This window comes from Corvus hawaiiensis, chromosome 6 (genome assembly GCF_020740725.1).
Source record: "Corvus hawaiiensis isolate bCorHaw1 chromosome 6, bCorHaw1.pri.cur, whole genome shotgun sequence".
Classification (NCBI taxonomy): domain Eukaryota; kingdom Metazoa; phylum Chordata; class Aves; order Passeriformes; family Corvidae; genus Corvus; species Corvus hawaiiensis.
Genome location: NC_063218.1, coordinates 27,447,632 through 27,474,629, shown reverse-complemented (window position 1 = coordinate 27,474,629; position 26,998 = coordinate 27,447,632). Strand labels below are relative to the sequence as shown.

At 39.1% G+C, this 26,998-nt stretch overlaps 2 protein-coding genes and 1 long non-coding RNA gene across 4 annotated transcripts in view; 2 read left to right on the top strand and 1 right to left on the bottom strand.

Moving 5' to 3' along the window:
- The first annotated feature begins 956 nt into the window (after positions 1 to 956).
- On the top strand, positions 957 to 9,733 carry LOC125328216. The gene is made up of 3 exons (XR_007204595.1): positions 957 to 3,143; positions 3,462 to 7,044; positions 8,673 to 9,733. It is a non-coding gene; the product is annotated as an uncharacterized LOC125328216 (long non-coding RNA).
- Positions 9,734 to 10,432: 699 nt separating this feature from the next.
- Positions 10,433 to 13,543, bottom strand: LOC125327139 (translation initiation factor IF-2-like). The gene is made up of 3 exons (XM_048306231.1): positions 13,446 to 13,543; positions 12,470 to 12,534; positions 10,433 to 11,514 (listed from the first exon to the last, which is right to left on the bottom strand). Exons 1-3 carry the CDS (start codon positions 13,541 to 13,543, stop codon positions 10,433 to 10,435), a joined length of 1,245 nt encoding a protein of 414 aa, XP_048162188.1.
- Positions 10,920 to 26,998, top strand: part of ARHGAP5 (Rho GTPase activating protein 5) — a 47,756-nt gene continuing 31,677 nt past the window's right edge. The window contains exons 1-4 of one of the 2 annotated variants that reach the window (XM_048305783.1): positions 10,920 to 11,182; positions 18,274 to 18,380; positions 20,841 to 20,963; positions 21,927 to 25,826. In XM_048305783.1, coding sequence (XP_048161740.1) covers positions 22,104 to 25,826 — 3,723 coding nt within the window. In that variant the 5' untranslated portion in view covers positions 10,920 to 11,182; positions 18,274 to 18,380; positions 20,841 to 20,963; positions 21,927 to 22,103. The remainder of the gene's footprint in view (positions 11,183 to 18,273; positions 18,381 to 20,840; positions 20,964 to 21,926; positions 25,827 to 26,998) is intronic. The other variant, XM_048305782.1, reaches the window with a different exon arrangement.

The following is a 26,998-nucleotide window of genomic DNA, read 5'->3' as shown; positions in this document are numbered from 1 at the left end:
CTCAGAAGCATGATTGCTATATTAGACACACAATTTTTCTAAGATTTCTGAAAATTGCAATATTAATTATAAGAGCAAACAAAAGGAAATATAGAAACCACTCAAACAAACAAACAAACAAACAAAACCACACAAAAAACCAAGCAACCAAAAAAACCCCACCAACAACCAAAAAGAATACTAACCAATGGTAAATCTATATGCCGGGGAATAAATTTTCCTATAATCCCCCAAAGACAAGCATTTATAAATTTCATAGAATCATATCATAATGCAGGTTGGAAGGGACCTTTGAAGGTGTTCTAGTCCAAAACCACACAATAAGGAGGGCCATTTTTAACTAGACCAGGTTGCTTGGAGTCCCATTCAACCTGATCTTGAAGGTTTCCAGGGATGAGACATCCAATACCACTCTGGGCACCCTGTTCCAGTGTTTCACCACCCTAATTGTAAATATTTCTTCCTTGTATCTACTCTGAATCTATCTTCTTTTGGTTTAAAACCATTAACCCTTGTCCTACCAGACAGACCCTGCTAAAAAGTATGTCCTCAATTATTTGAAAACTACTGCAAATTATTTTAGAGCAAATTCATTAGTAGCTTTTCTTTATTCAGGTTGTCCATTTCAAATTGTTAAATAAATTCACTATGCAATCTATAGTTCATAGCTACCAAATTGAAATTAGGTCACATCACAAGATAGGTATCTTCCTTCGTTAGAAAATGGAACCAGAAAGTACAACTTGTTGTATTTTAGGGGCCTCTATGTATTGTTTACTATAGACTTCATGTACAAACAGAAACCTAAAACATTCTTCTACATATGGCATATCCTAATAAAGTCACATTCTCTACCTACTAAATCAGTAAGTGTCTACCTGGAATTAAAGTGCATGTCAGAAAAATAAAAGCTCAGAAAAATAATGACGGATGTTGTTTCTTTTAGTGTCATTTTCTCTTATTCATCACATGGGGACAAACTGTGGCCCTGTAGTCACTGAAATATATGCTCCAAATGTTCAAACTTTGCATATTGAACTTGGCTCAAAAGACTAACTGACATGTAGAAAGTTAACATATAGGGATGTTCAGACCCATTATCTTACAGAAAAACAATGACAGCAAGAGTACTATGCATTTTTCTGGTGGTTCCTAGGCCTTTTACAGATCTGAAATTATGAAGCCTAACAATAACCTGAGAGATTGCATTACAATTTGTTTGTGGATCTGAGCAGAAAATCTGAGCTGTAAAAATGAAGAAGTATTTATAGTGAAAGGCAGAAGTACCTATAAATTAGGTGTACAACTTGTAAGTATAAGGCACCTGGTGCTAAGAATGGGATTCAAAACCAGGCTAGATGCTCAGGCTCTCCTTAGCAATTCATGGCACCTTTGCTATTCAAAGCACCATCTGGTGAATGGAAAGGGATGTAAAGATGCCCAAAGGAAGTTTGGGAAGCCACCTTGGAGGTGACTGTGCCTCTTAGTTCGAAGACCTGAGTGCTGTGGAAAGTCACCTAGGAAAACAGAGAAGTGGATGTGTTCAATGTGGTCTTTACCTTTTCTCTTCAGATGGTGAAAATTCAAACTTCTCTAATTACCATGGAAAGACCAAACCATAGACAGGAGGAAAATATTTCCATTGAAGCTGTGCCACTGGGCAGAATGGAAGGAAAGATTCACATGATTACTAAGAGTTAAGAAGAGCCTGACACTGTAGGTGGAACACTAGCTGTATTGGAGGATGCTGAAACACTGTCCTCCTATCCATCCTATGTTAGACAGTTGCTAGAGAAAAATATAAGGACTGAAATAGTTTACAGCACTGAAGCAGTGGGCCAGGATTCCTTACTCCTAAGGAAATTCCCTGGCCAATACAACACAGAGTGATCTGACAACAGTCGGTTGGGAAGGGTTTTCTGCATGTGTTTGTGTCCTGCTTTGTATATGTCCTCATATTTTTTGAATCTGGCCCTAAGCAATTGTTGATTCCACATAGCAATTTAACAGCAAAACTAATACATGCTTCCATTCCATGACCAGAAACTGTAACTCCTGCAGAGCACTTTTGAAAGGAATTTTAAAAGCCTGAGGCAGACTCAGCAATTTGTGTGATGTACAAATGTGCAAATACCAGAGAATCTGGTTACCTCTCCTGGCAGAGAATGGGTTTTTGACAGCAGAAAAAGAGTCATTTTTTTTCCTTTGTTGGCCACAATGGGTTGCACACCCTAATGTAAGGTGGGGAAACCTTGTAAGTACCTGGGAAAGAGTTCTTCCTCTATTTGTATTCTAGATGTAGGTTTGGCTTAGCTCTGCTGGGGATTATTTGCCACACACTGCTTGCATCTTATTATACTAATGAATCATATACAGGCATCATGGGAGAAATTTGGATCCTAGTGGAGATGTTGGCAAACATCCCACTGACTAAACAGCAGACTTAGATGAACCCAGTGAAGACTAAGGACACTAATGGATTCCTGTAGGGTGTTTCTCAGCAAAAATGGCCTGCCCTGCTGCTGCTAAGCTTCTGAAACAAGCCAACCATTAGCTGTCCCACCAACTCTTCAGGTTGTCCTTCAGGTAATGCATTTAACTTGAAATAGAAATGAACTGTTACTTTTATTTTTCAGACAAAGCTAAAATGATACTTCTAGAAAGGTGAGACTAAATGTTCTTTTTTAAAGCAAAGAGCAAAACCAACGAGTCAGTTTTCTGAATGCAATCTGTGTGATTAATGTGTCTCGAAATACAGACATTTCTATAAAATATTAATCACTTCACTTCTGGACTGTATTAAATTACATTTAGCAGTTTTGAAATTCCTTCCATATACTTTTATAAGCAAATAATATTTATTAAGATTCTTGATCCTGTAAACCACTTCTTGCATGATTTTACTCTTTTTGTTAAAAAATCTGATTTGTTTGCCAGGCAAAATAGAAGTTCAAGGAGCTTCCTAGGAGAAGAGATGACTTTTGTGAGCAGGAATTCAAGGAATGTACTTTTTTCCTTATAGCTACAGTGCACAAAATTTCAGACACGTGAATGTTGAAGAGTAACTGATTTTTTAAAAAACATTTTGCTTTTTTAACAGGATATCGTCATCATAGCTTCTCTAATTAAAATTATTTACATAGGTAAGTCTATATTAAAGTTATGAATACAGTTTAAATTCTTGATGTATCTTATAGTACCCAGAATGATTGAAATGTGTTTCTGTTTTACTAAAAAGAAAAATTCCCCTAATTGCAAAAGTAATGTGGTTCCATATTGGTTGTTTGATGAATTAAGGTGTAAAGTTCACAAATGTATCTATTAGTTGACATGATTATTTTCATTTCAGTCTTATTAAGGTGAAACTTGGTAATGAAGGATTAGATTATAAGAAAACAAAATGGCAATAATGATACCTAGTGTTTAATAAACACCGCATTTTCTCTTATTGGTGTCTTCAGAGATAGAGAAGAGTGCCACACCTCTTTCATGAGCACAACAGATTCACTGTCAGACAAGGAAGGAGTTGGCAGGCTCATGAATACACTAAAGGAGGAGAGCAGCTGTTTAGCAACAAAACCTTCCTAGCAGAGCCTTTCAGCCAGTTGCTGGACCATTTGATGTGGTGCTTGTGAGAGCGTGCGCACGTGTACGTAACTGGAAAGGCAGGAATGCAGGAAAAAAGCTTACAGTGGATGCACTGATTGTCATGTTAACTAGGTAAATATGTAACTTTTATAAGTGGGAGGTATTTTAAGGTTTTACATATGAAAGAACCACTTTCATGCTTTTCAGACACCAAATGAGAAAAATGTCTATGTTGTTGTTTATTGGGACAGTTCCCATAAATGTATATGCACTCAAGTTGTTTCTAGTCCATAGAGTACTTCTCTTGACTGCAGTCTGTAAAATCTACGATGAAGAATGGGAAGAATAGGCCTGTTATCCTGAATTGATACCAAAAACGGGCAAAAGGAGAGAACTGCATATCTATTCAAGGCAATTATCATCCATTATGAAGACATGGCTGTTCTGCATTCTTCACACAGGCTAAAGAGCCACATACACTTTTGATGAAAAAATAGAACACGTGTGCAGAACAATAGGTTTCTAGAGGATATATTCCATAGTTGTATTTCTTTGCTGTTGTCCAGGACTCCAAAGCACATTCTCCACACCAAGGACCTAAATCCAAAGGTTTTGCATTTTTTTCTTCAAAAGTTGGGCAGAAATTATCTTAAAAAAAGAGATGTGTGTACCATAATGTCAAAAATCCTATTACATGAATAAATTTTGATTTGCATTTAAATGTGTTCATATGAATCCATTAACTCATCTTACAATGACAACAAAAGATCTTTTTTCCTGTTTATTTTAGGTGGATAATAACTTGGGCTTTTATTTGGCATCACGTCTTAAGACATGTTTGCTCATCTGACTATTTTCATGCATATATGTTTTAATGCATGATGTAAAGTATTTATCATAGGCATGTAGACCCCATTTCAGAGTCATAGCTTAGAATCCAAGTTTTAGAAGTAAATGTTTACTGTTTTATTAACTTACTATGAGCTCAGTCTGAACTCTCCTAATGTAGTCTCACCTGACTAAATACTGGATTTATAACACTGAGCAAAAGAATAGAGATCTGTTTCTGTTGAAGGCAATTAGGACCTATGAGGAAAATAATGGCTGTTCTGTGTTCTTCACATTGGGGAAAAAAAAATAAAAAAAGAGCCACATACAATTTTGGTGAAAAAACCAGAGCACAAATGCACAAACAGTAGATTTCCAGAAGAGGTATTTGTTTGCCTTTGTCCAGGATTCTGATAGATATACAAAAGAAAAGCCTATTCTGTCCCTCCAACCTTTAAGGCAAGATTCAGCTACTCTTCCCAGCACACTTTTTTCCCAGCTCTGCCTTTATATCTGGGGAGGGAAGACACAAGAACATACAGTCCTATAATTGTAATTTGTCTTGAAAATATTCCAGCTTGGTAGTTGGTGAATATTCTTTATGTGTATTAGATTAGCTATTTAAGATAATTTCTATATAAGTAAAGTACCTTCACAAGGATAGTTGCAATAGTAGAAGTCAGCATGATCACTGGTGTGATCACTTTGTAATAGTAATCTGTTGCTAAAATGAATGTCTTTCCTGCTCCTTCCCTTGGCATTTGTTGCCTTTAAATCTCCTGCAATGTTTGCAATTTGGAGGAATCTTCTCTTCCTGTGATATTAAAAAACCTACAGTCTCTGACAACATTTTATTAGAGAAGGAAAGGTGCTTGCCCTATAAGAAAGACTGCTTTAAAGCACAATGCTTAGTACTTTTTCTTTAGAAATGCAGTATTTTAGCATATTTTTCTCGTAACACCTAAACTGTTACTATCTGATAGCACAATAACTTGGTTATTGAAATCACCTTGTTATGTTCAGAATTTGACCAGAAATATTGTAGTCAAATGAAGCAATGTATTATTCATGCTTAGTTAGGTCAGCTGAACACATTTCAGCCTCACCGTGTTTGCAATCATCTTGACTAGTGTCATAATATTTTCCATCACCTCTCCCGCGGCACATTTATCACCTTTTTTTTCCCCCTTTTTAGAAAAAGAAATTCTCAATTATAGCTGTAAAAAAAACAGGCAACTGAAACCCACCCATTTCCTAAAGCTCTATTATCCCTGAGGCATCTGAAACAAAAACATATCAATACCAATTACTTAGCAGAAAGCAATCAAGAAAACCTTCTCACTTTCAAATCTCTCTTCTCCCTGTACTCCTATAACCAATGTGCCTCTAAAAGAAAAGCCTGAGCTGTCTGAAAGCACACAGGGAGACATGGTGATAGCGAAAGCAAGCCTCCTTTATGACCTTGACCCCATGAGTCTTTTGTGGTATCTTCTTCTCACAGCCCTCTCCTGGTTCACCTGTGATAAGTGTAATCTCTTCTCAGCAGCTCCCAGTGCTTCAACTCACTGATTTCAACAAGCAAGCAAGCAACAGAAGAGGTGTTGTTCATACAAATCTATCCTCTCCCTTCATCAGGCCGATGCCTGTACTGAAATGAGCTATCATCAGTAAGTCATAAGAACTGGCACCCAGCCTCACAGCAGTATCCTCTGTGGGCTGGAGAGGATGCTGCGGGCAGGCCTGTTGGGAGGCTCCAGCAAAGGCTGCAGGGTGCTGTGGGTGGCTCGGTGCTCTGCTGTGGCCAAGGCTTCTGTAAGGCTGGGCTAGAGCAGCCAGGGGCTTGGGACAGGAGTTAAAAGTGGCTCATTATAAGTGAAATAACAAACTGAAACAATCCTCTATTTCCTTCTCTATGTTCTCTGCGTTGAGCTAGGCAATCACTCCTCAGTATTTAGGTTTCATTAGTATAGATATAGATACAGATATAGATATAGATATAGATATAGATATAGATATATATAGTAAGTGGTAAACGTACTCTGGAAGGTTTGGGGTTTTTTTTCCCTTTTTCTGAACTAATTAATACATGTACGGTGTCTGGCTAGTTTTCTTTTCCAGTTAATTTTTAAAAGGATTATGGATTCCATAATTTTTCTCAGTCTCCCTCTCATGCTCTGTTAGATCTTTCTGCACTCATTTGGGATTTTCCAGTCCCTGGGAGTCATGGGGTTCATACCAGCAGAGTAGAACATAGCAAGGCTTAGAAAAAGGCACGGCTTCATAACACAAAATGCTGAATGTGTGAATTATGTGAATGCTTGATTTTGCATAAGCCAGGTTCACTGCAATCACTGGTCATACTCTTGATGTTTCTTTTGAAATGGTAGATGATCAAAATTATCAAAAATGGTGATCAATGTAGTATTTAATTTAAAAAAATGAATAAAATATTTGTTTACAAAAACACAACCCCAAAACCTGAATCCCCAAGGGTGGAGTAGGAGAAAGGTAAAGTTTACTACCTGCTCTTTGTTTCATCAGGTGTACTGATGATCAGAAAACCAATAATGTTGGTGAGCTTTCCCCTCAATGCCATGGGATTATGCAGTGATGTGGGTCTCTTGGCAAGTAAGTGCATTTATCTAAATTATTCCTATTAGAAACCAAAAAGTCTTCAATAATTTGATATGATGGTGTAAGTATTTATGCTTCTATTTTGCCGTCTCTTCCTGTATACAAATGTTTTTACATGGAGCGCAATGAATTAACGTGAGCATAAATAGCAGAACAATTTCAAAGTATGTGAAGATTTTCTCACAAAGAAGGTGTTGTAACATTGATTCTTAAACTTTATGCAAAACAGTGCCTTTCCCTTGAAGTGAGACAGACCTGGGAGTTCTCCTGTTTAGTTAGGGATGTTGGGGAAGAGGTCTGAAAGGCAGCTTGTAGTAAAATCATATGTGCAGATTTCATGTCCTGCAACCACCAACAGCACATTGATTTTTAGTTCAGTACACTGGTAAGATTGCTTGTTTTGCACTTCCAAGTGCTGCAATGAAAGCAGTGATGGAGGAGCGAGGGCAATTAAGAAAATGCTGTATCCATGAGAAGTACGTGCACTGCTCATCTGATTTGTGGTTTGAAATCCACCAATTCCAGAAGCATGGGGAGATATGCACTTGCCTCTCATTTGGCTTCAGATCACCAGAATCAGATGAAATTGATATTCAGGCTTCTAGAGATATACCAAGTGCTTACTTTGTGTTTATAATCAGCCCTTGAACTATGAGGATATTTCTAAGGGGAAATCTGCTACAGGAAAAGGCTCAAGTAACAATAGTCATTATAAATAACAAATGTTGCAAATCATTAATGTAATGACTTTCTTCTGAGTTTCTCAAGGTTTACTAAGATGTTTCTTTGAAGTGCCTTTCTGTATAATTTACAAAACACTAACCTACTTAAATTATTAATCAGCTTTCATTATTATAGTTTATTTTTATGCCTTCTCTGAGTTACTGTGCTCCCTGTATTCTACTCAGTCATTGAAAAGGCTTTTTGAAAGATTTCTTCTGACAAACATTCACAAATATTTCCGATCTATTTTAATAAAATTTTATATGAAAATGCCTTGACAGAGTTGCTTTCATTTATCTTACTTCATTAGTGACATAAAATCTTAAAGTAGCCCTAGAAATCTAAATATTTTGCTCTCATAAGGGCATAAAACTACCTGTTCTCTCATGGATTTGCAGTTTTCTCACCACTTTCCCTTTGAAACTTTATAAACCTTGCATGTCTTTTTAATATGCATCTGAAACAGTCCATGGATATATCCCTATCCAATAGTTAACATTAAACGGCAAAGTTATAAATTTCATAGAGTCTAGGAAAAACACTGTGTCACAGGTCTGCTTAGAACCCTCCTTGTTGGTTCATTGGACATAATTATTGACTTTTTGTAGCTTTATGCAAAATCAAGGGGTTTAATATGTTGTGCAATACCATAGCAAGCTGCCTACTGCAGCCTGACAGAAGTTTTGCATGCTTCCTGGAAGGCCACAAGCAAAGTTTCTGCACATCAGTTTCCTCTGATTCTGGTGATCTGATGTGAGGAAATCTATATGAAAATCAATTTTCTGGCTTTACAGTCTTCCTGTGTTACATTAATTTTTGGACGACTATTTAGGATCAGAGGAAGAAGAATTAGCTGATCTAATTCTGCCTGAAAACCTGTTTTGTTTTCTTTCAACAAGGAGTGCTTTTGGAGCTGATGGTGTCTCTTACCAGGGTAACATCACAGGAAACTACTGGTGCCTGTTGCCTTTTGTCTGGCTGCTGTGCATTCTTGTGAAGAGGGTACCTCCACACTCCCTGCAGCCAATGGTGCTGCCAACTGTTTCCAGCTGAGGCACTCCTTGCTGGCCTTGCACGCTTCAGGTTTGAGCTTGCTGGGAAAAACTTCCTGCTATTCCCAAGCCTATTTATCTTACTGAGTTTTTTTTAAACTAAAATCAGGATCAAAGTAATTTATACAATCAATTCCTACATGAGAGATCTTATATGTGATGGACCTTTATGAAAATTCTCTAATATTAACGCTTATGGTAATTAATAACTAAGCAGACTTTCAGAAGGATAAAGATACAAATTTAATTTAAAGATTCCTTTAAGTTTGTGTTAAGCTAAGAAATCTCAAAAGATTTTTATCATATGAATACAAGCTTTTAATTCTGCTAATGCAAAATGGGACTTTAATACTCCAAGGTATTTATTTTCAACTCCCCCCCCCAAAAAAAAACAACCTCAAAATCAGGCAATTCAAATTAAAATTCAGTTCTGGTTATATGCTTGTTTAGCTTGCCTTTTGGTCCTTTTTTTTTTTTTTTTTTTTTTTTTTAAACTGGGATGTGACTGCAAAAACTCTTGCGCAAATGCTGTGATTACAATGCCAAATAATTAAATAATTTTACATTTCTTTAATGTGGACCTACCTAAGGTAAGTATTTCTGGAAATATTCTCGTATAAGGCAGTGTCCATACTAGGTTGTTCAGCCAAATATAACACAAACAGTTTTAGCTAGTTAGAATTTTCTCAAAAATTCAAGTTTACAGGCAATGTGTCTTTAGAAAAGATCTAATTTTGTAAAACTTTTAATTTCCTAATTTTCAGATGTAATATTTAAGATGTTGTCTTGGGGTGACATATGCACAGATGTGCACGCAGTATGTAAAATTGCACAGAATGAACCATATTGTTATTAAATATTATGATTACAAATATAACACTCAAAACTTGGACTGTGCCAAGAATGAGGTTGCTAGCAAAATATTAATTTGTTCCTTTGTATGCATACATATAAACTATTTTTAGTAATAAATCATGCACAGAATATGCATTTCTGTGTGCACAGAAATAAGGTGTATGTGCATGATGACTAGAGATGTCCTGTTCCCTAAGGTGGATAGAATAGATTAGCACCTACTTACTAGCTCTTTTATATGTGCCATGCCTCACCTGCCACTGCTTGAGGAAACCCAGCCCCAGGGGCAGGAGCACAAAACTCCTCAACTCTATCCCTGTGGGTTTACGTACAACCCTGGAGGGCTCTGAGAGTGGGAGGGGGATTTCATCTCCTGCAAGCCATGTGGGGACCCCTCCGAGTGCCTGTGCTGCCTTGGGTTGCTTTAACCCGACTTCCAGGCTGTCCAGTGCCTGGTAGGCCCTGCGAAGGAATGTCCTACAGTGATTGCCAAGCTATCCAGGGCCTGGTATCCCCTGTGAAGGAATGTCCTGCGCCTTGTCCCACAAAGGCGGGTGTCACACCTGCCGGCTGCGAGAGGCCCCACTGCAGTGCTCTTTCTCTTTTTAATGACTGACAAACCAAAGAAGTACTCTGTTACACCGGCTAAATCTAGGAAATGTTGTGAAATTTACAGGTGGCCAGGCAGGAGAGGACCTGGGGGCACAGGATTGACCAATACAGCATTTTGGCATCTTTTAATTTCATCCCAGTCATCCGCCAGTTTCTTCCCCGGGAGGCAGCGCTGCTGGCTGTAGGTTTAGGGTAGGCCCCAGCTTAGGCTGGCCCCCACCCGCCAGAGCCGGTGGCCCGGGATCAAGCCCGTGGCCACCTGCACACCTCGGAGCCACTCTCGCGAAGGGGCGTCGCGGCGTCCCGGCGTCCCGGCCTGCGCCGCTGCCCGAGGCGGGACTCGAACTCCAGGCCCTGCGACTCCCGACGCCCCGCGCTAACCGTGCGGCCACCAGAGCACGAGCGGGTGCGCGCCGCGCGCGCCCCCGCACGGGCCGGGGAGGGGGCGGGAGGCGGGGCGGCGCGCGTGCGCGCGCAGCTGGGTGCCGGCCGCGCGCGCCCTCCCAGGCTTCCCAGGGAATCCAGCGGCAGCAGGAAGAGGCTCTTTCCCGCGCACGCGCAGCTGTCCGGGCGGGCGCGCGCTGAGCCGCGGCGGCGGGAGGGAGGGGGGAGGGGAGGGAAGCTGCTGAGGTAAAGTTAGGGGGAGAGAGAGACTCCGTCAGCGAAGCGAGAGCCGGGGAGGCTCGGCGGCCGCCATTACTGAGCGCCGGGGAGAGAGCGGAGAGGCGGGACGGGGCTGCGGCGGCCGGGAGCGCTCGGGAGCTGCGGGCCGGAGAGCGGAGAGAGCCCCGCGGGGAGGAGAAGCCGCCGGGGGCGCCGGCGTGGAGAGAGCGTCCCGGGAATGCTGCCGCTCCCGCCGCCGCCGAGGAGCCGGATCCCGACGGCGCGAGGTGAGGGGAGGAATGCGGTCCCGTGGGAACCAGCCCGGCCTGGAGCGGGGCGGCCGGCCCGGCAGGCGGAAGGGGAGCGGGGGGAGGAGGCGGCTGCAGCCCGGCGAGCCGGCGCGGCGGCCGCTGGCTGTAACCAGTTCGGAGGGCTGGGGCCGCGTGGGGAGCGGGCACCGGCCCCGCGCCCCCCGCCCGGCCCCCTCGGCCCCTCCGCGCCACGGAGGGCGGGCGGGAAGGGCAGGGAGCGGAGTGCCTGGTCCCAGACAGGTGATGAAGGCCTGAGCAATGGGAGGGTCTGAGCCTGCTCTGCGAGGCTGCCAGCTGGTCACGGCTCTCTAGGGAGGGAGGAAGGCAGGAAGGGGAGCTTCCCTGCTCCTCTCTTCTTCCTTCCTCATTCCCTTCTTCTGCCTACTCCTTTAGCTTCCTCCCTTCTTCCATTCCCACTGCCTTTCCTGCCTTTTCTCCTTTCTCTGTACTTATTTTCCTCCTCATTACCCGCTAATACTCATTCACGCCTTCTCTGTTCTTTTCCTCCTCTACTAAATTTGAACAGTTGTCCATTCCCCTCCTCCTTCCTTTCACCTTCAAATATTGCTCGATATTAAATTTCAGAAAACTTCACTCTCCTAATGATGTGTGTGCATTTCTGTTTTTCCACCAGGTGGATTTTAAGGCTTTGGAATAGGGTAGCCAGTTGCAGTGTTGCAGCTTTGAAGCATTTTGAATCCCTCCAAGCAGCATAACCTTTAGACTTTCTCCACCCAAGGGAATCACCAGAGACATACAGATGTAATGCCATGGTGTTGTAGCTATAAGACATAAGGAATATGAAACACTGCTTTAATTAAAAAAAGAAGCAGGACTGTGTAGTTATAAAAGGAAGACATACTTGTCACCTTCTCCCCATTATACACCCCACCCCTCTGTATCCCCCTCTTTTGCTCTCTCCAGTATCGCTTTTGATATCAGCGTGGAATATTTCCTTAATAAGTAGCAGGGGAACGTTTTTAATCTAGACCAAAATAGGCCTGTGGGAGTATGTGTATTCTTTAGTTTCGTGTCATGCAGATAAACTGGAGGATTTTTTTTCTTAATAAAATCCTTGACAGAAATTTGAAAACTCTACACTGCAGAGTAAAAGCAGTAGAGAGAGAACAGCGTTTGCTGGTCAATTGGACGTCCATTTTAAACCTGTGCATTGAAGCCAGTTGCAGCACTGATGCCTGTATACTTATTTCATCAAGAATGAGGAGTCAATAGGTGGCTTTTTTGTCAGTTGTGCTGTCTTACCTTCTGAAGGGTCTTCTGCATGACAGTTGTTTTCAGCAGTGACATCAGTGACCAGAGTTGGCTGCCTTCTGATAAAACCCGTACTTATTTATAGTACAAATCTAAAGTAAGGGTATTACAAATATTCATCCAGGTGCATTTTTGTAAGGGTTTACTATAATTTTTGTGTTGCTTTGGAAACTATTTTTAAGAAGTGCTAAAAATCTTAAAATTATATTTATAGTACTCTACTAAAACTCAGTATTACTAGATCTTAAGAAGTATGATGCAAATGTAGGGGTTTTTTTAAAGTCTATAGTACTTAAAGTATGGGAAGTTGTTGAAGCATTTGTTATCACTGACTTGTTTTAGTGTAAGTTGCTTTAGGCATGGAACATACTGAACTGAAATTGCATTTTTTTCTAAAGTATCGCTATCTAAAGCAGCTGCCATTGTTGTAAAATTGTAAATAATTGCAACCAAATGCCTACCACTCCCTGGTATTGGACTTTACTTTAGCTAAGGTGTTGCATGTGTAACATAATCTGATTAAATACTTTAGGGTCAGACTAAATTGTTTTAAAATGCTATATTTAGCACTAACAGAACCAAATGCTCCACATGTTTTTCGAGCTATGTGCTTTCCTAAAGCTGTAGGTGTTCTTTCCGTGTGCAGACTTTGTAGAAAAGAAAAGCACTGATTATAATAATAGATTGTTCTGTGTAAGTTTCCCTGTTGGGACTTGTTATTTGAGGAGATGGTGGAAAAATAATTCCTTTATGTTTAATAAAGATATTAAAAGGATGCTGACGCTATCTTTAGGCTTCCAAAAGTACTTTCTTGACACAAGATAAATCCCATGTACTGGCATCCTTCAGGAGTATGTCGCATAAAACTTCACAAAGCACTGCACATCACTCCGTGTAGTAGACTGCTCCGCGGTGTGTCCTTAGGATTCTGTGCAGAGGGCGTTCTTGGGGGGTGACACTCCCTGACCTCCGAGAGAGTGGCACTTTGGAAGGCAGATACCCACGGCTGAGTTCTGCTGGCACGGTTACGTCGGGCGGACTGAAAACAGCCCGATTCGTGGCCATGACGTAGCTGTGCGAGCGAGCCCGTGGTGCATTCCTGCTCGGTGATAAGGAAGGAATGCTTTCCAGAGGGGCCTGCGTCCCGCGGCCAGGGAGGGCTCGCGCCGCCAGAGGGCTTTGTGCGCGCGGCGCTGGCGGGCGCGGGGCTGTCCGGCGCGGTGCCCGCGCCCCCGCTGCCCTCAAGGCCCCCGCAGGGCCCGGCGGGGAGCTCAGCGCAGTTTAGGGGGGTCGCGGTCACACTGGGAGGTCAGGACTAGCGCTCCCGGGGCTTTTTCCTCCCCTGTATCTGTGTTACGTCTCTCCTAATGGGCACACAAAATACTTAATCGCTCTTTAATCACTCTTTGTTTGGTTGTTTGGTTCTTTTTCACTCTTGAGAATTTTTAGCCTAAAGGTCAGTGTAAGTGAGCTGGAAGAGTATTGCATTTTACAGATTATTGTTTGAACTATCTCATCACTTCCTTATGTTTATAGATTTGGTGAAATATTTAAAGAAAAGCAAGTTCATAGTTCCTCTCAAGAAAATCTGAAACAATTGTGAAGTTATTTTGAATTTGCATGTTAACTGTGTCTTTCTAGTCACTAACATCTATTGGAAAACAAAATAATTAATCTTTGGCTAGTTCTGCCCATTACATTTTGTGGTAAATAAAGAGGTTTTTTGGCTTTGAGTTAAAATTCCCACACATTTTTGCAGTTCTGCATCAGTTGACATTCAAACATGACAGAAGAATGTTTGCATTTAAAAAAGCAAAACCAATACCTGCATGCGCAGTTTTTGGAAAAGTGTATATTGTTGCATTTTGGCATTTATTAAAGTTGGCTAATTTTTATGCAGAATATTATTTGCTGCTTATATATGCCATTTCTGTTTCTCGTTTCGTAATTTTAAGAAGGGGATAACCAGTGTTGTTTTACACAGGTAGATATGACATATATTGCTTGTACAAGGTCAAACAACAAACTAAGCTTTATGGTGTCGAGTCCTGGATTCTATACTGCAATTGCTCATGAAGCAAAATAATCTGAAACGATCCAGATCTGGGGATCAGTGAAATTAGCTGTAGTTGCTGATACAGGATGTAAATGTTCTTGTTTTTTTCTTCCAGGCAATGCATTTTACCTCTTTTTCTGTCCTTACTTTGATCCTTCCTTCTTTGTCTGCTTCTTTTTCTTTCTTCTATTTTTATAAGTTTTTTGATGGATCCCCTTTGTCTGATTTCTCCGTTAGTTCTTTTGTGTTCTTCCTGAGTACCTCTGTAAATAAGCCTGATTGGAGACTTGCCCTGAGAAACTTCTCTGACCACTCTCCATGTTTTCGGTTGGAGCTTATCCTATGCATAAAGAATTAAGAATTTATTATTTCTGTAAACTTGCACTTTCCTTCCCTGTGGAAGTACAGGCTTTAAAACTATACTGAATGCTTTCAGATTTTCAAAAATCTGAAGATAAGTAACTTGAGAGGCCTAAGTTCAGAATACTGCAGTGCTGGTAATTTGAACCTTTGCAATTTACCTGTTTATTGTACCTTGGTTTAATTTATTTAGGTTGGTTTGGTTTTTCTCTTGTTTGTTTGGTTTTTTTTTTTTGTGGAGAGCAATGATGATAATAGGTGCCCTGGGACTGCTAGATTCCACCTGAAAAATGATGTTCTGTTTAGAATTCAGAAATAATATTTAGGCTCTGATTTAATTTGGGTAATACACAATCTTCAGTGTATTATTATTAATAGAAGACATTTATTGAACTTAGCAGGAACGAAGAGCTTTGAACTTCTGTTTTTAAACACAGTTTTTCATTGCTTTGTAATATGAAGTTGTCTTTTTTTTTTTTTTTTTTTTTTAAATACATTGGTTACTTTGCTTTTGTATGGAAAGAATAATCTAGGCTACAGAACTACTGTAGGGATGGTAGTTGGCCATCATACTAACCAAATCTGAAATGAACGGTGATTGTAGTCACCCATTCTCATCCTTCATTTCCCTGGCATGATTAATCAGCATACCAGTTACACCATATTCCTTTTCAGCCAGAGGATCACTCTTGAGGGCATTGCAAGATATTGTCCTTTACAGTCTGGATGTTGCTTGATTGAGCTTACTTTGTGATAATGTCTGGATAGTGTTTTTTCTCATGTTGGCTGATACTTGGGTAATTGTTGTATTTATCATTATTTATAAGTAAGATTTCAAGTGTGATTAATTAAGGTTACCAGCACTTGTGCAGGCAAGAATATTGGTATGGTTGTGAAGTGGACAGGACACATTAAGTGTTAGGACCTCCACAGACTTAGGTCATTTGAAATTGTTGATAAGGTGACATCAGTATACTCTGGTTTCATTTCTAAAAAGGATTTTCACTTGAAGGGAAGATTTCTTATGCTTGCTTGAGTGAAAAAGGTAACTCCTGGTAAATACTGAACAAGAAATGACAACATTACATTAGGGTACATCAACTTTTTTTTTTTACTGGTTGTAGAAGGGAACACAGTTGAATTCTTACTCTGTTTTGAGTAGGGCTATAGTTATTCTTGTGCTGATAGATCTTGGGCATTGGGTACTGTAGTAAATGTTTTCCAATGCCAAGTTTTGGTTCTCAAAAAGTATCAAGTGAGGAATGACTCAGTATAAAAACTTGGTGTCAGTAGTAACTTGAATCTGGAGCTGTAACTTTCTTGGAATCATGGTCAGTGATATTTTGAGTGCGCAACACTTTCAAACTCATCCTCCAGACCATTTCAGTGATACCTACTGTGTTTGAATATACTTCTGCTGTAGAGGTTACAGTAAGTTTCTGTTGGTGTATTCGTGTACCTGGTAAAGCAGACTAGGCTGTTCACGTATGCTTTTCTTTGCTTCTCCAGGTGATTTACAAACAGAGTTGCAAGACTATGCTAATTGAAACTAACCCCAGAAAATACTAATCCATAAACGATTGGGTCTATACAACACTACAGAATGAGTAAAGGACTTGGGGAAAAAACTCTTTATTTTTCCCATTGGCAGCTGCTTAAATAGTTGACAGTCATAAGCAATTCTGTAGACTCTTTCAGACAACATTATTACTTCAGCCATGTTAGGTCTAAAACATTTTTAGGTTCAGAAAACAGGAGGGTATTGAGAAATACTCAGGAGTATTTATCTGTAAGTGATTTTCTTGACTGTGAACTCATCTACAAGTTCCTGTGCAGCCACAATTACTAAATAATGATAGGTGATTAACTCTTCAAGTATTTATTACTTGCTAATAATATGTCATTCTACTCTAGTGTTTAGAATTCAGCTCAGAAGATTTTGGGAAACATTTATTTGTAAATAGAGATTTCTCTGGCCTCGTAACGTTTCTGACTGATGTTGTGGGGGCCTGTTTTTGAGCTTTCTCTTGTGGCCGTGTCCGTCAAACCTCAGATGCCATCTTGCAAGCAGAGACACTTTTCTCTCAGCTCTTCCACATACTCCTGAGTTCTTCAGAGTCCCATTGTCTTTTTCCTCATGAGCAACTATCTGCTCTGCTCAGGTAGCTGTGGATGTAGAGGAGTGCCACAGCTTGGAGATAAGGGCAGGGAACAGCACTTACCGCCTGTCTTCTTGTTCAAGTGATAGAATTTAGCACTGAAGCTCAGCCAGGCTTAATGCAGGACTGATAGACTGCTGCCTATTAATTCAGGTGTTGTTTGGTACCACCAGATTAGTTACTGTTGTGATATTGGTATATTGTTTATCAGTATAGCCAAACCGTTTTTGTCCAAAAGAAAATTTTGCTGAAGCTTAGACTCTTTCAGTTACCTGCATTATTCCCAATGCCGAGTGAAATTACTAAGAATATAATTGTAAGTGGCAAAACAAGAAAAAGCTCTGCTGTTTTGATATAGTATTTAGCATATATAGTGTGGTGCTGCATCTTGCTTAACAATGACACCTTTCCTTAGTTCAGAATGGCTTACATAATATTCCAGTGCAGGTGACTCAAGTTCCTTTCCTTTTCTGCATCATAATGTATGGATCACTGGCCTGGCAAAGTCTGGGTTTTGTGTGAATGCAAAGGGAAGAACAGTGGAAGAGAGTTCAGTTTTTTGTTACTTTATAGTAGCATCCCTGCAGTGAGATCAGCACTTAAGAGGGTTATATTAATAACTTGTACCCGAGTTGAGAATTCAAAATCTTCAAATATAATTATACTTTCAATTTCTAATTTGTCACAGTTCAGGAGGCCTTTTAATTTAGAAGTGGTGTATTACAAGTAAAAAGGTTTTGAGGTAGACTGTACTTTTTTTCCTAGTAATAAAATATATGTACATAGACATACATTTGTTTCATATATTTTGTACTTATGACTATACCAACTTCATCTGACAAAGCTGTGTTCTAAATACTTTAGAATTCCAAATTACTCTACAAGTGATTAGTGATTTTTGTAGCTCACATTTTATATGTTATCTGAGAAACTACATTAATTTTTTTCAGAACAGGCTTCTGCAAACTAGGTATTGTTGAAATATCAAGTTGAAATTCAAATCACAGTCATGTAAGAACTCTCCCCTTTAACAGGTGTACTTACAGGATTTAAAACTTCTAAACTTAGATAAATACCAGCTTGAGATCTTGAGTTTTGTTTATGGGTTTAAAATAAGGAAAACAATCCTCATGCATAGCTGAAGTGTTGTACCTTCTCTGATTGCTGCTTCTTCCTTCATAAACTTGAAAGTTTTAATGGTTCTTATTTTTTGTTTTCAGATCCCTCAGGGAAGGACTTACTGAAGGGCACTGTTTAAATGTGTGACATTACTGCAGGAAGATCACAGCAGGATAGTCATCTTGCTTTGCACCTCGTTTTCCTAAGGGTAAGTTTGGGCTTTAGGCCTTTATTATGTTTAAGGGGGAAGGTGGGTAAATAAGTACAAGATGCTACCTTAATTTCTTTATAACTACACTTGGAAATCTAAAAATCTGTAGAGACAAGGTCCTACAGTGCATCTGTAGATGGTCAGAGATTATTCCTGTAGTGATGTCAGACACTTTGTATCTTCTGAGTGCCTCAGAATTTTCTGTATATCATAGATGTATTATTTTCAATCCTAAGATTGAAATTAATTGGGGAAATCAAACAACCCCTTGTTTGAATCTGTAACAAAGGTGGGGGGGAGGGTTGGGTGAATCGTAGTATTTACAATTTGTTATAATTGAATTAGGCAGATTGAACTAAGATAATGGAACTAATTTACAATTAATTTCCAGTGTACGTGCTTTAAAACAGTACAAAACTATAAAAGTATCTTTACATTAGTGGTATAGTGAAATGAAAAATCTTCCATTTGGAGAGCAATTTAATGATGATTACATATTAAATGTGAAGCCATTATAATGTCAGATTTTTACCAGTCGTATTACTTAATTACAATAGATTTCATTTTGTGACTTTGTACAATCAGTGCAAAGTAGGAACTGTATTTAAAAAAAAACCAAACCCACACTGATTTTAAATCTCTTTAGTGATTCAGCTTCTGCTATGGTTAAAATCTTCCATGTCAGAACTTTAATGATAGACTGATGTGTTTGTTCTCCCTTTGTCAGTGTCCCCTTTCATCTTACTCCTTGTACTTACTTGCTTAAAAATGTATCAATTTAACAAAACATTTCATAGATGGAGGAGGAACAACCTTTGTTACTGAGGATGTAGAGTATCTGAAAGTATTAATTGTTTCTTATAAACTAATTGCAAATTGACAGTGTCTTCCTGATGAAATGAAGTAATCCTGTGGATGAAGATTTTTGTGTTCTAGTTTAGTCCACATGAAATCTGTATTGTGCTGTGGCAAACAGAAAACATTTTATAGTGAAAGTGCTGACTAAATTTCTCATTCTAACAGTTTGAATGATGCTACTATGATAAGCTTTGCTTTAGAAAGAAAACACTGGGTTTATTTGTAGTAATATAAATACTGCTTGTAAAGGATGTTACTTTTGCTAAGTATTTTTATTCCTGGAGCCATTTTCTGTTAGCTCCAAATTCTGTGTTTTAAGAATATAATAAACACAGTGGAAACAGTGAAAAGCAAAATTCCAAATACAAGTTGTCTTTCTGAATGTGTCTTTGAGTAATCTGATTTAAACAAAAAATAATTCTAAAATCTGGCATAAAAGTTTCAGTTTTTGCAATAGAAGAGCTCTCAAGTATGAAAATTAGGTGTTCCTCTTCATTTTGTAATGAAGTTGATACTTTTTTCCTAAAAAAAGTACTTTCCTTTTTCTGTAATTTCTATAACTAATAGCTGGTTTTATGTATGTAGTTTGTATTTTATATTTTGGTTAGTTAATTGATGCTAAGAAGGGCAAAGTATGTAACACTAAAATTTCAGTACCTATGCTTGTTATATTTGTGTTCTTATAAGGGCTATTTGCAGGTTTGTTTTAAGTACCTTTATGTTGTTACTTTGTACTCTACAAATATAAAAGCATTTACAAATATGTTAAGTACCGTGGTATCTACCTTTCATTTACAGTGCCATGTAATAGTTGTCTTCTTACCAAGAAAATGAGAAGTATTTTAATCAAAATATTTTCACAGAGTATAGAACAGTCACCTAGGGCAGATTTCCCAGGTCTGTGTCCAGGTGTCTTTTGAATATCTTTGGTGCAGGAGCCTTTGCAACCTCTCTGGGCAAACCAGACCAGTGCTCAGTCACCCTCACAATAAAAAAAGTATTTTCTGATGTTCATTTGGCATCTTGTGTATTTTAGTCTGTGCCCATTGCCTCCTGTCCTCTTCCGGGGCACAACTGAAAAGAGTCTGGCTCTGCCTTCCTTGCACCTTTCCTCCCAATACTTGTACACATTGATGTTCCCCTGAGATCTTCCCTGAGTCTTCTCTTTGCCAGGTTAAACAGTCCTAGCCCTCCTAGCCTTTCCTTGAATGAGAGATGCTGTGGTGCTTTAACCCCCTGCTGCATTCTCCAATAGTTCTGTATCTCTCCTGTGCTGTAGAACTGGGCGCAGTGCATCAGGTGTGGCCTTACCAGTGCTGCAAAGAGGGGAAGGTTCACCTGCCTTGACCTGCTGGCAGTAAATTGTCTAGTGCTGCCCAGGGGACTCTTAGCCTTGTTTGTCACAAGTGCACACCGCTGGGGTTCACGTCCACTGGGATCCCCAGGTCCCCTTCTGTACAGCTGCTCTTCAGGCAGGTGGCTCCCAGCATATACTGGTACATGGAGTTATTCCTCCCTGCATGCAGGCCTGTATCACCCGCGCCTCCTAATTTTGTCATCAGCAAACTTGCTGAGGATACATTCTCCCCTGTCATCCAGGTAATTAATGAAGATACTGAACAGTGTTGGACCCAGTACTGGCCTATGGAGTGCACTTCTAGTTACTGGCCCCCAACTAGATTTCATGCCACTTGTCACAATCTACTGGGACCAGTTATTTGGGTATTCAGTTTTTTCTTTCTTCCTCATAATGTAATTGATTCAAAACCAACAAATACATTTCCATTTGCAGTATGCATGCAAGCAAAGTCTTCTGATTAATAATTGAGACGTAGTCTTAATTGTTATACTTGATGACAGCTTCAATAAGGCCACTGGAACCTTGTAGTAATTCTGTTAACATCTGAATGTAGATATAGTAGTTTTTTTGTTTCCAGTTAATAAAAGTCTGGGTTTTTTTAATAGAAACAGAAGGAATGACAACACTGTATTCTTAAAATCTATACATAAGTCCTACTCTTAGTATTTTTATGATATTTGTGTTTTCCTGTAGTATTCAGGTTTGAAACATCACCTTAAAAGCAGTTTGCTGTTAGTGTACAAATAAAGTAGTCTACTTTGGCAGATAGGTAGCAGCTGAGCCATGCGGCCAACTGCCTGCTTTTACAACTACTTATTTTGAAGTTTTCTTTACTGCAACCTAAGCTCAAAACTACAAATGCACATAAAAGTAGTGTTATTCATCCAGATGAGCATACCTAGTGAAAATGTGAGTGTGAATAGAAGTACATGAATATTGGGTTGGGTTTAGAGGTTTTATGTTGTATTTTTGCTTTTTAGTGCCCAGTATTCATAAGTTAAGGAGGAAAAGAGTCATTTGGGGATTTGGGTGTGGGTTTTCTTTTTTTAGAAGTAATGCTTATCAGCTATCAAAACGGCTGACAAACTACTACTAAACTGTGCCTAAAATCTGTTTATTTTTAAATTTGTCGTATAAATAGCATTAACTATAGTTCATACTGAACTGTGAATTTAAAACCTTGTTCAAAGAAGTTGAAGAATTTTCATATACACAGAAAATCAGGGTGATCAAGTAAAAGTGCTTCTTAAAATCTCCTTTTTTAATGAATATTTTAAAGAAATACCTGCAATCTTGAACAATCTTTTTTTCTCTGTATTTTTTAGGAAGATGATCCTCCTTGTCATGGTTGTCTGAGTTTCTCTTAATCACAAGCTGAAGCAGGAATGACTGAAAGCGATTTTTGGAACCTTGGATATACAATTTAAATTTGTAGGAACCTTTTCCAGAATGAAAACCGCATACAGTTACCTTGATAATTGCAAAAGGATGAGAGGAAAGTTATGATGGCAAAAAACAAAGAGCCACGCCCCCCATCTTATGCTGTTAGTGTTGTTGGACTGTCTGGAACTGAAAAGGATAAAGGTAATTGTGGAGTCGGAAAGTCATGTTTGTGCAATAGATTCGTTCGATCAAAAGCAGATGAATATTATCCTGAGCATACCTCTGTGCTTAGCACAATTGACTTTGGAGGAAGAGTTGTTAACAATGATCACTTTTTGTACTGGGGTGACGTAACACAAAGTGGTGAGGATGGAATTGAGTGCAGAATTCATGTAATTGAACAGACTGAGTTCATTGATGATCAGACTTTCTTGCCTCATCGGAGTACAAATTTACAACCGTACATAAAACGTGCAGCTGCCTCCAAACTGCAGTCCGCAGAAAAACTAATGTACATTTGCACAGATCAGCTAGGCTTGGAGCAAGACTTTGAGCAAAAACAAATGCCTGAAGGGAAATTAAACATAGATGGGTTTTTATTGTGCATTGATGTAAGCCAAGGATGCAATAGGAAGTTTGATGATCAACTTAAATTTGTGAATAATCTTTATATCCAGCTCTCAAAGTCTAAAAAACCCATAATAATAGCAGCAACAAAATGTGATGAATGTGTGGATCATTATCTGCGAGAGGTTCAGGCCTTTGCTTCAAATAAGAAGAACCTTGTGGTCGTGGAAACATCGGCAAGATTCAATGTCAATGTTGAAACATGTTTTACTGCACTGGTACAAATGATGGATAAAACTCGTGGTAAACCTAAAATAATCCCCTATCTGGATGCCTATAAAACTCAAAGACAGTTAGTTGTTACGGCAACAGATAAGTTTGAAAAACTTGTCCAAACTGTGAGAGACTATCATGCAACTTGGAAAACCGTTAGTAACAAGCTGAAAAACCACCCTGATTATGAAGAGTACATAAATTTGGAAGGAACAAAAAAGGCCAAAAACACATTTTCAAAACACATAGAGCAACTTAAACAGGAACATATTAGGAAGAGAAAAGAGGAGTACATTAATGCATTGCCAAGAGCTCTTAATACTCTTCTGTCAAATCTAGATGAGATTGAACTTTTGAGCTGGTCAGAAGCCTTGAAGGTAATGGAGAAAAGGCCTGACTTCCAGTCCTGTTTTGTAGTGCTTGAAAAAACACCCTGGGATGAAACTGACCACATAGATAAAGTGAATGACAGAAGGATTCCATTTGACCTTCTCACTACCCTAGAGGCAGAAAAAGTTTATCAAAACCATGTGCAGCATCTTATATCCGAAAAAAGGAGGGTTGAAATGAAAGAGAAATTCAAAAAAACTCTTGAGAAAATCCAATTCATTTCACCCGGGCAGCCGTGGGAAGAAGTTATATGTTTTGTGGTGGATGATGAAGCATTCAAATACATCACTGATGCAGATAGTAAGGAAGTGTATGGTAGGCATCAGAGGGAGATTGTTGAAAAAGCCAAAGAGGAGTTTCAGGAAATGCTTTTTGAACATTCAGAGCTATTTTATGATCTGGATCTTAATGCAACACCAAGTACAGATAAAATGAGTGAAATTCATGCAGTTCTGAGTGAAGAACCTAGATACAAAGCTTTACAGAAACTTGCACCTGATAGAGAATCTCTTCTGCTCAAACACATAGGATTTGTATATCACCCAACTAAAGAAACTTGTCTTAGTGGCCAAAACTGCATGGACATAAAAGTAGAAGAGTTGCTTGCCAACAGTCTTCTGCAACTAGACCATGGACGCTCAAATTTATACCATGATAGTGCCAACATTGATAAAATTAATCTTTTCATTTTGGGCAAAGATGGCCTTGCACAAGAATTGGCAAATGAAATTCGGACACAATCCACTGATGATGAATATGCATTAGATGGAAAAATATATGAACTAGATCTTAGGCCTGTTGATGCCAAATCCCCATACCTGCTGACTCAGTTGTGGACCTCAGCCTTCAAACCACATGGTTGTTTCTGCGTGTTTAACTCTATTGAATCACTGACTTTTATTGGGGAGTGCATTGCAAAAATAAGGGCTGAAGCATCTCAGATAAGGAGAGACAAGTATATGGCTAATCTTTCATTTACATTAATATTGGCTAACCAGAGGGACAGTGTTAGCAAGAATCTACCTATTCTGAGACATCAGGGACAGCAATTGGCTAACAAGTTACAGTGTCCTTTTGTAGATGTGCCTGCTGGTACATACCCACGCAAATTTAATGAGGCCCAAATAAAACAAGCTCTAAGGGGAGTACTGGAAGCAGTTAAACACAATTTTGATGTTGTAAGTCCAGTTCCCACTATTAAAGATCTGTCAGAAGCTGACTTAAGGATTGTCATGTGTGCCATGTGTGGTGATCCATTCAGTGTGGATCTTATTCTTTCACCTTTCCTTGATTCTCACTCCTGTAGTGCTGCTCAGGCTGGCCAGAATAATTCTTTGATGCTTGATAAAATAATAGGTGAAAAGAGACGTCGAATACAGATAACTATATTATCATACCATTCTTCAATTGGTGTAAGGAAAGATGAACTTGTTCATGGATATATACTGGTCTATTCTGCGAAGCGAAAGGCATCCATGGGAATGCTTCGGGCATTTCTTTCTGAAGTTCAGGATACGATTCCTGTCCAGTTGGTGGCTGTTACTGATAGCCAGGCGGACTTCTTTGAGAATGAAGCAATCAAGGAACTCATGACTGAAGGAGAACACATAGCAACAGAAATTACTGCGAAGTTTACAGCTTTATATTCATTATCTCAATATCATCGTCAAACTGAGGTTTTCACATTGTTCTTCAGTGATGTATTAGAGAAGAAAAACATGATTGAAAGTTCCTACATGTCAGACAGCACAAGGGAATCAACGCATACAAGTGAAGATGTTTTTCCAAGATCGCCGAGAGGAAGTTCCCTTGACTATAATTACCCAGATTCAGAGGATGATGCCGAAGGACCACCGCCTTACAGTCCGATTGGTGATGATGTAAGGTTACTCCCAGCACCTAGTGATCGTTCGAAGTACCGACTGGATTTGGAAGGAAATGAGTATCCTATTCACAGTACGCCAATCAATTGTCATGACCATGAACGCAACCATAAAGTGCCTCCTCCGATAAAACCGAAACCACTTGTTCCAAGAACAAATGTGAAAAAACTGGATCCTAACCTCCTGAAAACAATTGAGGCAGGTATTGGCAAAAACCCCAGGAAACAGCCTTCTCGAGTGCCTGCAGCACCACCAGAAGATACAGACCAATCTGACAACTATGCTGAACCTATTGACATGGTTTACAAACACAAAGGCTTTGCAGATGATATCTATGCGGTTCCAGAGGATAGTCAGAATCGTATTATTAAAGTTCGAAACTCAATTGTTATAAATACCCAAGGTGAGGAAGAAAATGGGTTTTCTGATAGAGTAGCCAAAAGTCATGGGGAAAGAAGGCCTTCAAAATACAAATACAGGTCTAAGACACTGTTCAGCAAAGCCAAGTCTTACTATAGGAGAACACATTCAGATGCAAGTGATGATGAGGCTTTTACCACCTCTAAACCTAAAAGAAAAGGAAGACATCGTGGAAGCGAAGAAGACCCACTTCTTTCACCTGTTGAAACATGGAAGGGTGGCATAGATAATCCTGCTATTACATCGGATCAAGAATTGGATGATAAAAAAATGAAAAAGAAACCCCACAAAGTAAAAGAAGATAAAAAGGTAAGTCAGTTAATTTAAATTTTATTTACAACTTCTGGTGCGTTGTAAAAAGGGAAGACACAAAATATGAAAGAGTTGCACCCTGTTTTGAAACAGGTGCTTTAAAATTTCCAATCAATATTTGTTAGATTTTTTTTGTCTTAAGTTCCTGTTAAGTTGCTTGGAACTAGCAAACCTTAGGGAATGAGATGGTTTGTCACCTTATCAGCTGTTTAATAAATTTCAGTTGTTTTCATCTCTGTACTTACATGTGGAGGCTTCCTTTCTTTTAAGTGAGGTGGTGGGGGTTTTTTTAAGGAAAAAGATGCTTTATGACTTCTTGAGTAGAACCAGTTCTTTCAATTCTTGCAGTTTTTGCTGTTGGAATGAGGTTTAGGGCTGGTGAATGAAAGGAGTGATTTCTTTTTAAGTCTTGGTTGTTTACCTGGAACTCTAGAACAAGTGCATGAAAAGGAAACTTTGTATAGTAGTTCTACTGACTGCTGCATTTTCCTAGTGTGGGCAAACAGCTGATCAAGTTGAAAGTTATACCACTTATAAGGTTCTCTATTCAAGCAGAGTAAAAGGAACAAAATAGGGAAATAAAAGGAAAATAACAATGTTGCAGTTTACTTGAAAAATGTTTCATTTTCATCTTTATGCCTGAGAGTTACTTATTTTTTGACTTACTGTCTGAGAAGTTTTATCATCCAAGGTAGTGTTGTGGTGTGGGTTCTATATGTACATTCTTTATAGTTTGGATTTTAATTTTAGGCCAGCAGTCATTGTGTTGGGTATAGTTTTGACATGAAATCAAGACTGTTCCTGATCAGTTAGATACTTTCTGTCTTGTCTAAAAATAATCTGACCTTTTTAATATTATCTTTTGTAGCATTTTCAAAATGTCACTTTTTTAGCTTAAATCTGATGGTACTTGAAAACCAGGTAGAAATAAGTTTTGTTAAAGTAGAGCATAGTTACATTTTACTAGTAGATAAAATTTTTCCTGGTGTGCAGCTGTGATTTGAATTACACATGACTGATTTAAAGGGCACTAAATTTTCTTAGGGCTTACTCATAAGAATGGATAATGATGTCTTGTGGGCATAAAATCATATGGTTAAAAATACCTTGAAGTTATCCTTGTGGCGAAACTTCGATTTAAAAAAACCCCAATAATTTATATACTTTTC